The sequence below is a fragment of the Camelus bactrianus genome, chromosome 5, assembly GCF_048773025.1.
Source record: "Camelus bactrianus isolate YW-2024 breed Bactrian camel chromosome 5, ASM4877302v1, whole genome shotgun sequence".
Classification (NCBI taxonomy): domain Eukaryota; kingdom Metazoa; phylum Chordata; class Mammalia; order Artiodactyla; family Camelidae; genus Camelus; species Camelus bactrianus.
Genome location: NC_133543.1, coordinates 45,743,662 through 45,756,247, shown reverse-complemented (window position 1 = coordinate 45,756,247; position 12,586 = coordinate 45,743,662). Strand labels below are relative to the sequence as shown.

Genomic DNA, 12,586 nt, shown 5'->3' with positions numbered 1-12,586 from the left:
AATGTCTGTTAAGTAGCCCAGTTTAACAAGGAAAAGACAGAAATGGAACAAGCCATCAAAATCTAGAGGTACCTGGAAGCTAATTATAATGTGTTTCAGCCCAGTTTCGTGTATTCCGTTAGGTAACCTGCAGTCTAAGCCTGAGCAGTTTCCATTTTTAATTCACAAATAGATTGTCATTTCAACTATCATTTTAAATGATTGAATATGAAGCTTTGAATTATCTAGTATGGAACAGAGAAATGTCATTGCAGTTGGGCTGCATTAGAGAAACTGTTCTCATGGCCTGGGTTCCAGGAAGCAGCTGGGTGATCATCCAGTGGCAATGAACACAGAGCTAAATGTGCAGTAATTTCCCTTATGTTTTGGAAAAATTCAAGGATATGAAACTTTTTCTTCTTCTTTCATGACCCTGCTTTTACCTGAAATTCTGCCTAAAGGATTTAGATACCATGTATATGAAATAATTTGCTCCATTTTACTAGAGAATGAAATAATAATCCCTCATTCAACACATTTCGTGAACAGCTGTTCCTGAGTTGAAATCAGCAAGTTATAATTCAATTTAAAAATATGTGTTAACTGATGAATTTGTCCTTCAGCATCCAAACTCAAGCCATAGTTTAGTAAACGAAGACCAAGGCTCATATAGTAGGTGGGACAAAACATTTTACTGTGTGTGAGGTTTTTACACATCTACAGAGGACTCACAGACCTCTCAAGCCAAAGAGACAATGTGATTTAATAATTGGTGATGTACATTCATTACAAATATCTATGTTAGCATTATCCTTACTCAGTTGGAGACATATGAATTAGTTGTTAATTCACTTTACATTTGATTCTGCTGGAAAAGTTTCCATGAAAGTAAAGGAAAAGCATTTTGAGGACAATGAGAAGCTTTTGCTGATTCAAATTCCATCGGTGCCCAAACTGCCCAAAGTTTTACTTAGGGGCAGCAAATTGATGCAATTTACTTAGCAAGTATGAGGATAATTTAGAAGAGAGAAGCTTTTCTCTTTTTTTAACCTTTACTAGCGTAAAATTGGAAACGATTATTTTTTAAGGAATGAAATGATTTGTTCATAAAGTGGGGATGCTGATCAAGTTTTCAGGAGGGGAGAAGTTAAAATCAAAGGAAACAGAGGAAAAGACGGCAAGAATGAAGTTTAGAGGCTTAAAGAGGGCTGTGCCAGTGACACTAGAAAGGGTCTGTATAAGAAGAGCTGACCTAATATTTATAACCAACTAGATTAGTGGTTGAGTGGAGACATATAAGGAACACTGAGTAATCAATGATGTCGACAGTGCTTGAGATTGGAAAGGTCTGCAGTCTTCTCAGTAATGATGAAATCACCGAGCAAGTGTGAAATCTTAAAGAAAATAAATTAAACAATCTGCTTCCACTACATTTAACTTTAATTGGTAGGATGTAAACTAACTCCTTAATAACCATTTCACATGAAGCTCATTTTAAAACTCTATCCATTTTTACCTTGGGCTGCTTTCTGGCTTCTTATATTTTAAATTATGCTTTTTAAATAAAAGAAAAAGATCTGTTTAATTTCTGTGCCATATGGGAATTTTAAAAAACAGTTGGAAGTTTCTCTGAAGTGGCCTTAAATCAGTTCACTTGGTCTTCTATAAATAACAAAGAAAGCATAACCAGGCAGAGAGTAGATGGGGACACTGTCTTAAGCATTTCTCTAGAAAATGATATACCTTCTGGAGAATGTTGGTTAGTTATTAGCAGTAACCAGATGGAGAATTATACTGTCTCCCCAGGACACTAATGGAAACCAGTTCTGGGCTTTGTCTCTGAGTTTTTCCTGCTGAATTATATTCTAACACAACCTTCAGGGCTGAAATTATCCTGACATTTCAGTATAAAATAGCCAATATGCACTCCTGGATTTAATGTAATTAGATAAACCCACCTTAATTACTGTATTTTAGCTTTATATTCTTTGCAATGTGCTACACAACTAAACTGCCTGGAATTTGATGCCAAGGCCAATATATGCACTGAACTAGGGTTGAAATTCCGCCTGCCAGCCCTTACCACCAGGGGGCATCCAGTTTTGACATCCACAATATGTGAATGGCCACCACAGATGAGAGGGCGTGAAAGCTGAAAACAAATAAACAACAAGCTGCACAATGGTGATATTTAGAACTGAGACACATTTTTCTTCCCTTTTTCATTTCTGTAAAGAGATAGTGCACCAGATTTTAAGAATACAAATGACTGTTGAGCATGTAAAAATAAGGTTTAAGTTACCCTACAGTTTTTTTTTTTCCTGAGGTATAAACAGTATTACCACTACAGGTATTCATTTAATTTTGAAATGAATAATGTATTTCATTAAGATAATCTAATGTCCCTTGAATTAAGAAAACAAACTCTCCTTAAGTAGCTACATTTTCAGTAGGAAAAAAAGAGAAAGAATAAAATAACTTTTCTGGTGGCTTAAAAAAATTCTATATCAAAGATCATCACTATTAAAAGGGTACTATATATATAACTAGATAGTGCAATTTGCAGTCCCACATTTGATTATCTTCTATAAAATAACTTTTATTTGATAGATTTTGGCAAAGAAAGCACTACAAATGACCCCGAAGACTCTGTAGACACGATAAGACATTATCAGAGCTCCAAGAAACACTTTGAAGAGAAAAAGAGCAGATCGTCATCCTTCATCTCCTCCATTGACGACGAACAAAAGCCTCTCTTCTCAGGACTTGTAGATTCTCCTCCAGGAATAGGGAAAGCAGCAGGACTTGGTCTTGAAGAAACAGTGCCCACCTCAGGAAGAATTCACATAGGTAAACGAAGTCACTCTTGCAAAGGTAATCAAGTTTCTCAGAAATCAGTTTGTCTCTCTGAGTGCGAATCACAAAATGGTGACTCTTCACAAATGAAGACCCATACCAACACATGTTAATCTAACCTTGGATTTCATGAAAGATTTGCAAAGAGTTCAAATCTCAGGTCATCTACAAAGTGTTTGCTCAATTCTGGAATAGTGGTAATTATTTCCAATGATAGCATAGGAGGTTTTGTGTGACCAGTCAGACTTAACATAATGCCACATACAACACGGGGAATGTCTATTTTAGTGATTCATGGTGAGACAGGATCAGTGACTATTTGAAGAGAGCTAACCCTTTGATTCTTATTTGTATTTTCTGTACCTATCCTCACCTCCAACCCTTTTGTTTTATAGAATGAAAGGCCAATGCAATAACACTATAATAAATACCAAAGAAATTACAGTTTATGGGGAATTATGAGAAAATGGGGAGAAGTGCCCCTAAATAAAGTATGCTCGTGATCCAACTCATTTAAACACAATCGTTTAAGGGGAATACCTAAATATTTGGGTTTTGTCATAGAAAATATGCACGAACTGGGTCATCGTGTTTGATCAACATACCCAGATTTGATTTGATGCTAAAGGATGGAAAACTCAGGAAAGCTGACGGTTAGCACATAAGAGAACAGTTAGCTTAGCATAACAGGAGCTAGATCTACAGATCTTGTTAAATCTAGCTTAAGTGGGTGCAAGAAGAGGTCTGGGTCAGACTGCCTGACTTCCAACTCCAACTCTGTGACTTGCTCCTTGTATGTCTTTTAGTAAGTAACTGGACAGACTCTACTAAGATTCAGTTTGCACATCTTTAAAGTAGGAATAATATTTTCTAACCAACTAGTCTGTTGTGATTATTAAACAAGATAACCTGCATAAATTACTTCCTCTGAAATAACATTCCCAACCTGTTTAGTATTTTCTCAGAATTTTTTTCTTCTAACGCTTTAATCATTGAATATATTCCTAGATATACAAAAGTGTAGAAATGAAGAAGGTGTAGCAAAAAAATCAAAAGAATATAACAGAAATGAAAGAAAAATAAGATGTTCTTGACCTGACAGGATACAATATTATGGCACAGAGTAAGTAAATATTATCTATCATTGCCACCATTATTTGAAGCGACTATATCTGACAACAAAAGTTTTATGGACTCTTCGGATGTTTGGGCTTTACATTTTTCCAGAGTTACTTTTCCTATTTTATCAAATCAGCTTTTGTCATGACCCCAAGTTGAAATAAGCTAAGAATATATGCAAATGTTCTCTGGACAATCTAAAATCTTGATGAAGTGAATGAAAATAGTACCTCATTTATCACAATGGAAGAATGGAATATTAGATGTGATTATCAAATGTCCCATTTTAGTTATTTATGAAAGTGGATTCTGGGAAGTGCTAAATATAGAAAAAGGTTGCATCATGGAAGTCAGAAGTTCTGAAGAACTTGCTGAACCATCTTACTATCTCCAAAAGTCATCATAACGTGAACCTGATTTTTTTAAAGTGGTTTTCCTCTTGAGTCTTAAGAGTCTCAAATGACAAGTCATTGAAGATATATTTTGGGGACTTTATTCAACTTTATAGTGACTCTTGCTGACAGTGTCATGCCTTCATCTTACATTTTTCTTTGCCACTTCTTCCAGTTATTTTAAATCAGCTATTCTACATGCACAATAAAAGGATAGTATTCTAACAAATCATTTTAATATCTACAAATTTTAATTTTCAAAAATTTACAGTGGAATCCCTAGTCAGATGAATAATTACCTTTATATTCATAGTTAAATATGCATGTCAATTGAATAAGCGTAATTGATGTTATATAGAGTCAATCAGTGTGACACATGGTTAACCTGGATAACTAATACGATCAATGAATGGAGAATTCTAAAACTTTATTCACTGCAAATTTCATTCCCTAGTGATTTTTTTAAGGTGAAGTACTGTGGCGTGTTCAAAAATTTGAATATGTAGGGTGTAGCTGTAACTGCTGCAATTTGAACTACTAAATCCCCACAAATTTCAGTTTTATTATCAATAGGAAATGCCACTTACATTTCTAGCATTTGTCATGCTGAATCCAACAAAGGAGGACCTTAGACAAAATTAAAAAGAAAAAAATGAATTAAATGGACTCTGATCCTACTTAGATTGAGGTCAAAAGTTGAGTCTAGGAAAATTGTGTACCCAGAGCAAAGTGAAAGTTTACTTTCTGTTCATCCATTTCCAGAAATGTGCCTTGCAACTATAGCAACATTTTCCAAGGCAACCAAGTGCAGATTCTTTCTGAGCTATATTTAGAAAGTATCTACAAGGATGTTCATGTTGATTAAGACCACTAAACAGGATTTCCTCTTTGAACTCCTTTTCTTCCACGTTGTTATTAAAACAAGCTAATCACACATATCCAGAGTTTAATATAAGTGTAAATTATAATCAAGAAAGCCTTGACCTAATAATTTATCTTTATCCTTTTTTGCTGAGAAGATTATCAGGCTCTTTCTTGAGCACTGCAGAAAAAATATAATCCTACATAATTTATTTCATGTGATTCACCACTGTTATTTAAAAATCAGTGTATTATATATGATTTGAGAATGAGAGAACTATTAGGCATAAGTGGAAATTCTGTAAAGTTTCTTACCACAAAACTTTTGAGCATAATATGTAACTTCCAGTCTATCAGTTTTTACTGTTTTTGTTTTATTGTCTAGACAGGGAGAAACACTGGCATTACCAAACATTTGTACGTGTGTTCTGAATGCTTATTTGACATACTGCCCCAAAATTGAAACCCTGGTGCACTAAAACATTACATTATTGTTTTGCATTTTAAATAGGGTCACATGTTTGTGAATAATAAATCATACTTTTCAGTGAAAATTTGCTAATATATTACTTAAAAGTCCAGCAATACCATTTTTCTGTGTTCATTTTCATTTGTCGTATTTGGTAAAGTATCAAAAGAAATTATACGTCATCACTTTAAAAAACAAAGCAGAACACCAGGATTCCATAGGAGAAGAGTCCTTAATCACAGAGAACCTCTGTAGACTTCATAGCAACCACTCTAAGGTCTGTTAGCCTTTTCCATAGAACAAGGAACCCTGACCTTATATTTTTCTAATGTTGTCTGTGGATATGCTAATACTTTTGTTATAACTTCACCCAACTTAGGCAGAAATTGTTGCCACCTCATTGGAGACTTCTGTGTAGTCAATGATAAGTGTATAGTGATAGAAAAACCACGAAGAAAGGATACAGACATTTTGTCTGCTACCTGGGGAAAGGGGATGCTTTTGAGCTATCTGACTGTACTTTTGGAGAAACAGTAGGAAAGGAAGGGACTTCAAAAGAAGTCCTACCAAAAAAGAGAACAAGTCCTACAAATTCTGTTCCTTATTTCTAGAATCTGAGCTAACTCTCCCCAAATCAATTACTTTCTATCCAAGACTTTTAAATAGTCAAAGATATAAGTTCCTTAACTTGGCAAAACTTTTGCCACTGTTTAATCATAACTACTTGTCCAAAGGGGGAAAAAAAAGTTCTATCAAATCAAAACCACTTCCTGTTATTCAAATCTATTTCCATGTGAAACTAAAGACCAGTTTTAGGTAGTCATTGCCTCCAACCAGCCCTCCCAGTGAAGAAAGGATGTTCCTTCTTTGTCTCTGAAATAAACTCCCAATTCCACTAGTATTTTTTTCATGGGTTTTATTTTCCAACCTGTTAATCATTTTAAGTACTCTTTTAGATATGTGAAATGTAGAGAGTAAGAAGGCATAGCAAAAGCCATCAAAAGCATATGACAAAAGAAAAAGTAAGATACTATTTTTGCCCTCAAATATTGATAACTTGCAAACACAGATTGCAAGAGAAATAGAAAATTAAGTGAGGCTTAGAAAATGATTCTCTATGAAAAGTGATCAAAGTCTTGCTAGACTGAATTCTTCAAATGCAGGGCCTATGTCTTCTTCGTCTTTAACACTTCCACATTTAGCAGAGTGTCTGGCACAGAACAGACACACAGAATATTTGAAAAATGGACTTGGCCAGATGAGCAATATGTTTGAAAGTATAGTAACATAAAAATATTCTAAATAAAAGGGCCACAAGAAAAAATAAAGGAAATTAATGTGAGTATATTAAAGGACAATGCAGGAGGAGCTACAAGGAAACATAAAAACATGAAGAGTGTCATGGGACTACAGGACTTTCAGGACTGTTACCATCTTTAACAGCTCAAGGCTCCTTGGCTCTACTTTGAGTTGGGTTGACCCTAAAGGAAGCCCTCTGCAGATCAGCACCTCCCCATGGCTCTCTCTGGTTGAGCCCACTCTAAATCACGAAGTATGCAAATTATTCTGAGGTAAAGTGTCCTAAAATCGCTGTCTTGAGGTGGAGCAGTGCATACCAGGGTGCAATTTCTTCCCAAATATAAAAGCACCAAATCATGGCTGTCTAACCAGAATTTGGGGTTGGCCATCCCTGTTTCCTCTTAGTATGACACAGAAAGAAGGCAAAATTTTATTCAAGACTCCTACCCAGTTGTATGTTTTTATTCATATGGAAATAGATGCGAGAGGTGGCAGAAAGGGTCAGGGTGGGTGGGACTCAGCTACCAACTGGTCGTGGCCCCTGGACAGGTCCCTGGGTCACTCTAGTTCTCTGTCTCCCAGTTAAACCTCAAGATCCCTTCCTGCTTGTATCGTGGATGTCTCGGTATTACTGCTACAAACGGGCACCCAAAGAAGTTGACGTCCACCTTGCTATTTCCCACAGACATCGCTGACCCAAGAGGCTGGGAACGAGAGAATGCTGGGACTCAGGCTGACGAGTCCAGTCCCTCAGCACTTCAGCGAGCGGCTTGGGGGATCTCGGAAACCGAAAGTGACCTCACATACGGAGAAGTGGAGCAAAGATTAGATTTGCTTCAAGAACAACTTAACAGGTATAAGCAGTAGCCAGGCAAAGGGAGAACACAAGCCAAGCCCTTGGCTGCATCTGCTTTTCCTCCTTGCGAATAGCACATGCATCCTGCCATAGAACTCATAGCCTCTTTATACACTTATTTATTTAAAATAAGAGTAGAGGTTGACAGAATTATTAATCTGTCTTGCAAGGAGCATTTATTTAGAAATCTTCATACTTCTGGCAGCATGAATCCTATTTTTTCTTTACTTGCCATAAAATTAGTATATCATCAGCACCGGCTGCCAAAGAAAACCTTTTTTTTTAATCCCTTCAAAATAATTCATATTTAGCTTGTTGACTAACAACCTTCCTCTTTAAGTCCTTCTCTTACATTCTTTACTGGTTCCTAGGTAATTTAGCTATGTGTTATAACATTTTTCTAAAATCAACAAAGTGATTTAAACATTTAGTTATTCAGTAAGCTTGTCAGAAATGTGATTGAGTTGAAAATCCCACAGACTTAAAGCCCAGATCCTCTCCATCTTTGATCTACGCACAGTTTTTGGAGGGCAAATTCATTCATTTATTTAACACATGGTCTCTTCCCAACTTGTTCAATGAATCAGAAATGAAAATGAGGCCTGAATCTACTCAGCCTGTAGGTCAAAATTTCCCTTCCTTTGATCTTATTGGTTAATGTTGGCATGGATGGGCCTTACCAATGTATTTTTTTTATGATTATATAATTTCTTTTTTTTAATTGGAGTATAATTAATTTACAATGTTGTGTTAGTTTCAGGTGTACAGCAAAGTGATTCTGTTATATGTATACATAATCTTTTTCAGACTCTTTTCCATTATAGTCTGTTACAAGATATAGAATCTAGTTCCCTGTGCTATACAGTAGGACCTTGTTGTTTATCTGTTTTATACATAGTAGTGTGTATGTGTTAATCCCAAACTCCTAATTCACCTCTCCCCCCAACCCCGATCTAAAACCTTATAAGAAAAGGAATAAATTTTGGTTCTAGGAAGGATGGAACCCCTTAACCCAAAACTGCATGGACTCAAAATTAAACTGGTCAGTGAGATTCAGGGGGAAAAAAAGATATGTGAGTATAATATAGCTACTTTAGTTGTGTTACATGTGGAAAGTGACCTTGATTCAAGGTAGCTTCCAGGTTCACCACCAGACAAGGTATTCCAGGGGTCAGAGACAGAAAACTGTATGGATTAAACCAAAATTCTCAAATCACAGGATTTGCTGTCATTTTAAAACACACAATGAGTGATGAGGAGAGTTAGATGGAACAATTAACACATCTCTAATAATAAGCAAGCATGGTGACAGGACCACACTACCTGAATTCTGATTTACGCAGTGTTCATTTATGCTGTGTCAGCCTTCCCTGCTGATGGTGTGTTTATGAGGACCAAAGTTGAGGTTTGCACAAAAGGGGTCCACAGATGAAAAAAATACACAGTGTCAGTGACACACACTGTGTCACAGAGATGTAAGGTCAAGTATACCTGGCCACAGCTATGGCATTTCAATTAGCCTGCCGTACAGCCATGTGTTTTATTGGCCTTTTATAGGTAAAGAACATGAGGATTCATACTATGTGTGTGTCATCAGTGGGTGACCTAATTTTGAGGGTGGCAGTCATCTGCCCAGAGATGACAGAGAATAATTTGTTCTTTTCATCTCTTTCCTTGTATAAGTCATGCTCTGGTTTGTTACATCATATTTCTGTTCTGTCTTTGGGGTGTTTTGTAGGTTGCTAGCATGCTGTCTTTAATACATTTTATGAATTCTGCCCGTGTCTAACAAGCTACTTGCTTACTCATTATCTGTACTTATCACATTCTATGAGTTTTGCTTATATCACATAAGCTAACTATCTAAGCTTAATTTTTCTTCTGTGTCTTATTGGTGTTGTTCATTGCTTTATTGTTTTTTAAAATCTTTATGCCAGAATTAAACAGTGTCAAATAATACAGTAAACATATAAATGTATGTACACACATATACATTACCAATGAAAATGAATTAGGAACTAAAACAGACAAAATGGATCAGAAAACCTACAACTTAGTGAACTGAAGTTGATTTGTATGCTTTAATTTCAAACACAAGTATGAAAATATTGCAGGAATTAAAGACTTCATTTTGTATTTCATGTTTTCATGTAATTTAACCAAAGTGTAAAAGTAAAAGTTGAGGTCTGTATTGCATTCCCAAGTGCCAAATGCAAGTCTTGTAAAATAATAGCTGAGAATATTAAAACAGACTATCATTGACTTAAGAGTCAGTAATTCCTAATTAAGATATAAGAACTTGCCATGATAATATTTATTATTAATCATAAAAGCATATTTGGCTAATTAATATGTTTGCTATCTCTCCCTGCTATTTATACCAAGCTACATGGACCTTTTACCCATAACATATATAGAAATATATACTGTACATACGAAAGAATTGCTATGTGTGATCTCTGAACTTGAATGTCTTTGATTCCTATGACTGAGAGAAAATGACTGCCCATTCTTTTACTGACAAACATATAGTATGTGTTCAATTCCTTGAGTAAATGAAAAAGTGAGTGAATGCATAACAGAGACAGCAGTGATTTTTCGGCATGATACTCACACAGCAATTGAAACTGGTTAACCTAGACTAAAGTCTTAACTCTGCTACTTAGCTGCTAGTAGGATGCCTGGGTCAAGTCATTTAAGTTTCTCCAGGCTGCCTTTTTCTTTGACCTATATGTGCCTGCAAATACTTCTGTAAAGACTGAGGTAATGCATGTGGAGAGTATATATATGCTTCAAAATAGAGAGTGTTGTAGTTAGGTGAAATTTGATTAACAATGAACTTCATTTATATTATTGGTATTCATCTGAACATATTCTCCCGCTTTACATATATTTCTGTGTTTCCTGATTTGAACCTTTTTTCAGAATGAAAATTGAGATTTTTACAGTTCCCTTTTTGCCTTGTCATGGGTGCCAATCATTGCTGCTAGTGTAAGCCAAAGATTACTGAAAATAAGTGTTATTAGTACTTCTTGGGGCTGAAACTATAAACTTTTAAGGGCACATACATCCATTTGGTTTGCAACTGCCCACTGGTAATAATAATTATTTTATCACAGTGACTTTTAAATTATTGTTATATGAAACTTTTTCACAGCCAAACTGCAACTAAATCTCTTTTTTTGGCATGTTCGTAGTATCTGTATGTTCATTAACATACTTCTTTTCTTTAACTAATGTCTTTCTATTTATCTCTGAAATTTTCACATTTTATTGCCTAACACAGCTTAGCCCCTTTTGGATTTAAAATCCAAAATATTACATTTTTACTGCACTGCCATCTCCAGCAACCTCTCTCCTCCACTTTACTCTAGAATGCAAAAGTATAGAAAACAAATTTGAAGAGGGCAGCTCAGTTTAGACTTCGACTTTGCAGGGTGAGAATCCTGGGACACTTTCTAGACTTGAACCTACTCTATTTAGCTTCAGCATTTCTGTTCAAATATAGAACTGTGGATTTCTACCCCATTTGTTTCATCCAAATACACATATCAAGTACACAGTGCAATACAAACAAATATAAACTGTCTATCTTGAATCGTCCTAGCTGCTGCTGCTTTTCTGCTTTAATAGCCAATTAAACTATATGCAGGGTTAAAGGTTTACATACGAAATGCTCTTACATATTTATATGTTATGCTTACAGATATACATATTTAGGGAAATCACTAACACTTGATCCTAACCTAGTGCTTCTCAAACTTTAATGTGCATTCAGATCACCTAGGGATCTTGTTAAAACGTAGATTCTAAGTCTAGGTCTGGAATGGGCAGAGATTCTACCTTCTAACAAGCTCTCAGATTTGACCACACTTTGAGAAGGGAGGCCCTAGAGGGTGTAAAAGCTTTCGGTGCTGACTGCATCCCTTGCAGAACATAGTGCCCGGTACATTGTGGGTCTCTGAACAGCGAATGAAAACTTCCATTTTATGCTGCTGTATAGCTATGCTGATGTAGGAGAAGAAAAATAAATTTCCCTCTACCCTTCTGAGTTCTTGGCTGAGACCTGTAAAATAATAGACAGATTCATAAGAGAAAACAAACATAAATTTATTAACATATATACCTCATGGACACATGGGAGATACTCGGGGGAAATGAGTAACTCCCTGAAGTGGCTTAGAATTCAAGATTAAACAGCATCTTAATTGGGAAATGGGCTGGGGGATGGAGTTCTCTTAGAGGAGAGAAACTAATTTTTAGGCCAGATGTATGGGCCCTTAGCAGAAGAGATGGGAGGTATGACGGTTTGTGACAAAGTTTGTCTTATTGTGGTGTCAACTTCTAGACTCCTCTCCTGCAACAAAAGTCAATCTTCCCTGATTGTTGAAACTTCCAGGGAGGGGATTTATGACAATTGAGTTCCTTTTGGAAGATCTGCCTTGAGGCAGCTAAGGGAAGTTCAGAGAAAGCCTCTCCCTGCATTTGCTGTTTTCCAAGTGCCTACAGCTCAAAAGAATCAATATGCCAAAGTGGCATATTTTGGGGTGGCATATGCTGCACCAACACTGCACTGACAAAAAAGTTATAAAACTGGGTTGTTCTTTTCTTTTTTAAAGACCAAGCTGGACTTTTTCAAACTTCTCTATAATTCCTACAGAGTAGAGCAGATTATTCAGTGTTATTAGAAGAGTCCATTCCAGTTAAGCCAGTAGACCCTAATCCTAAACATGAAAATACAACCTATGCATAGTA

The 12,586-nt window shown here is 35.9% G+C and overlaps 1 protein-coding gene across 1 annotated transcript in view; it reads left to right on the top strand.

Annotated features, from left to right (window-relative positions):
• Positions 1-12,586, top strand: part of KCNH7 (potassium voltage-gated channel subfamily H member 7) — a 398,074-nt gene that overhangs the window by 372,488 nt on the left and 13,000 nt on the right. Inside the window, exons 12-13 of the mRNA XM_074363205.1 lie at positions 2,590-2,853; positions 7,661-7,829. Of these exons, the coding sequence (XP_074219306.1) occupies positions 2,590-2,853; positions 7,661-7,829 (433 nt within the window). The remainder of the gene's footprint in view (positions 1-2,589; positions 2,854-7,660; positions 7,830-12,586) is intronic.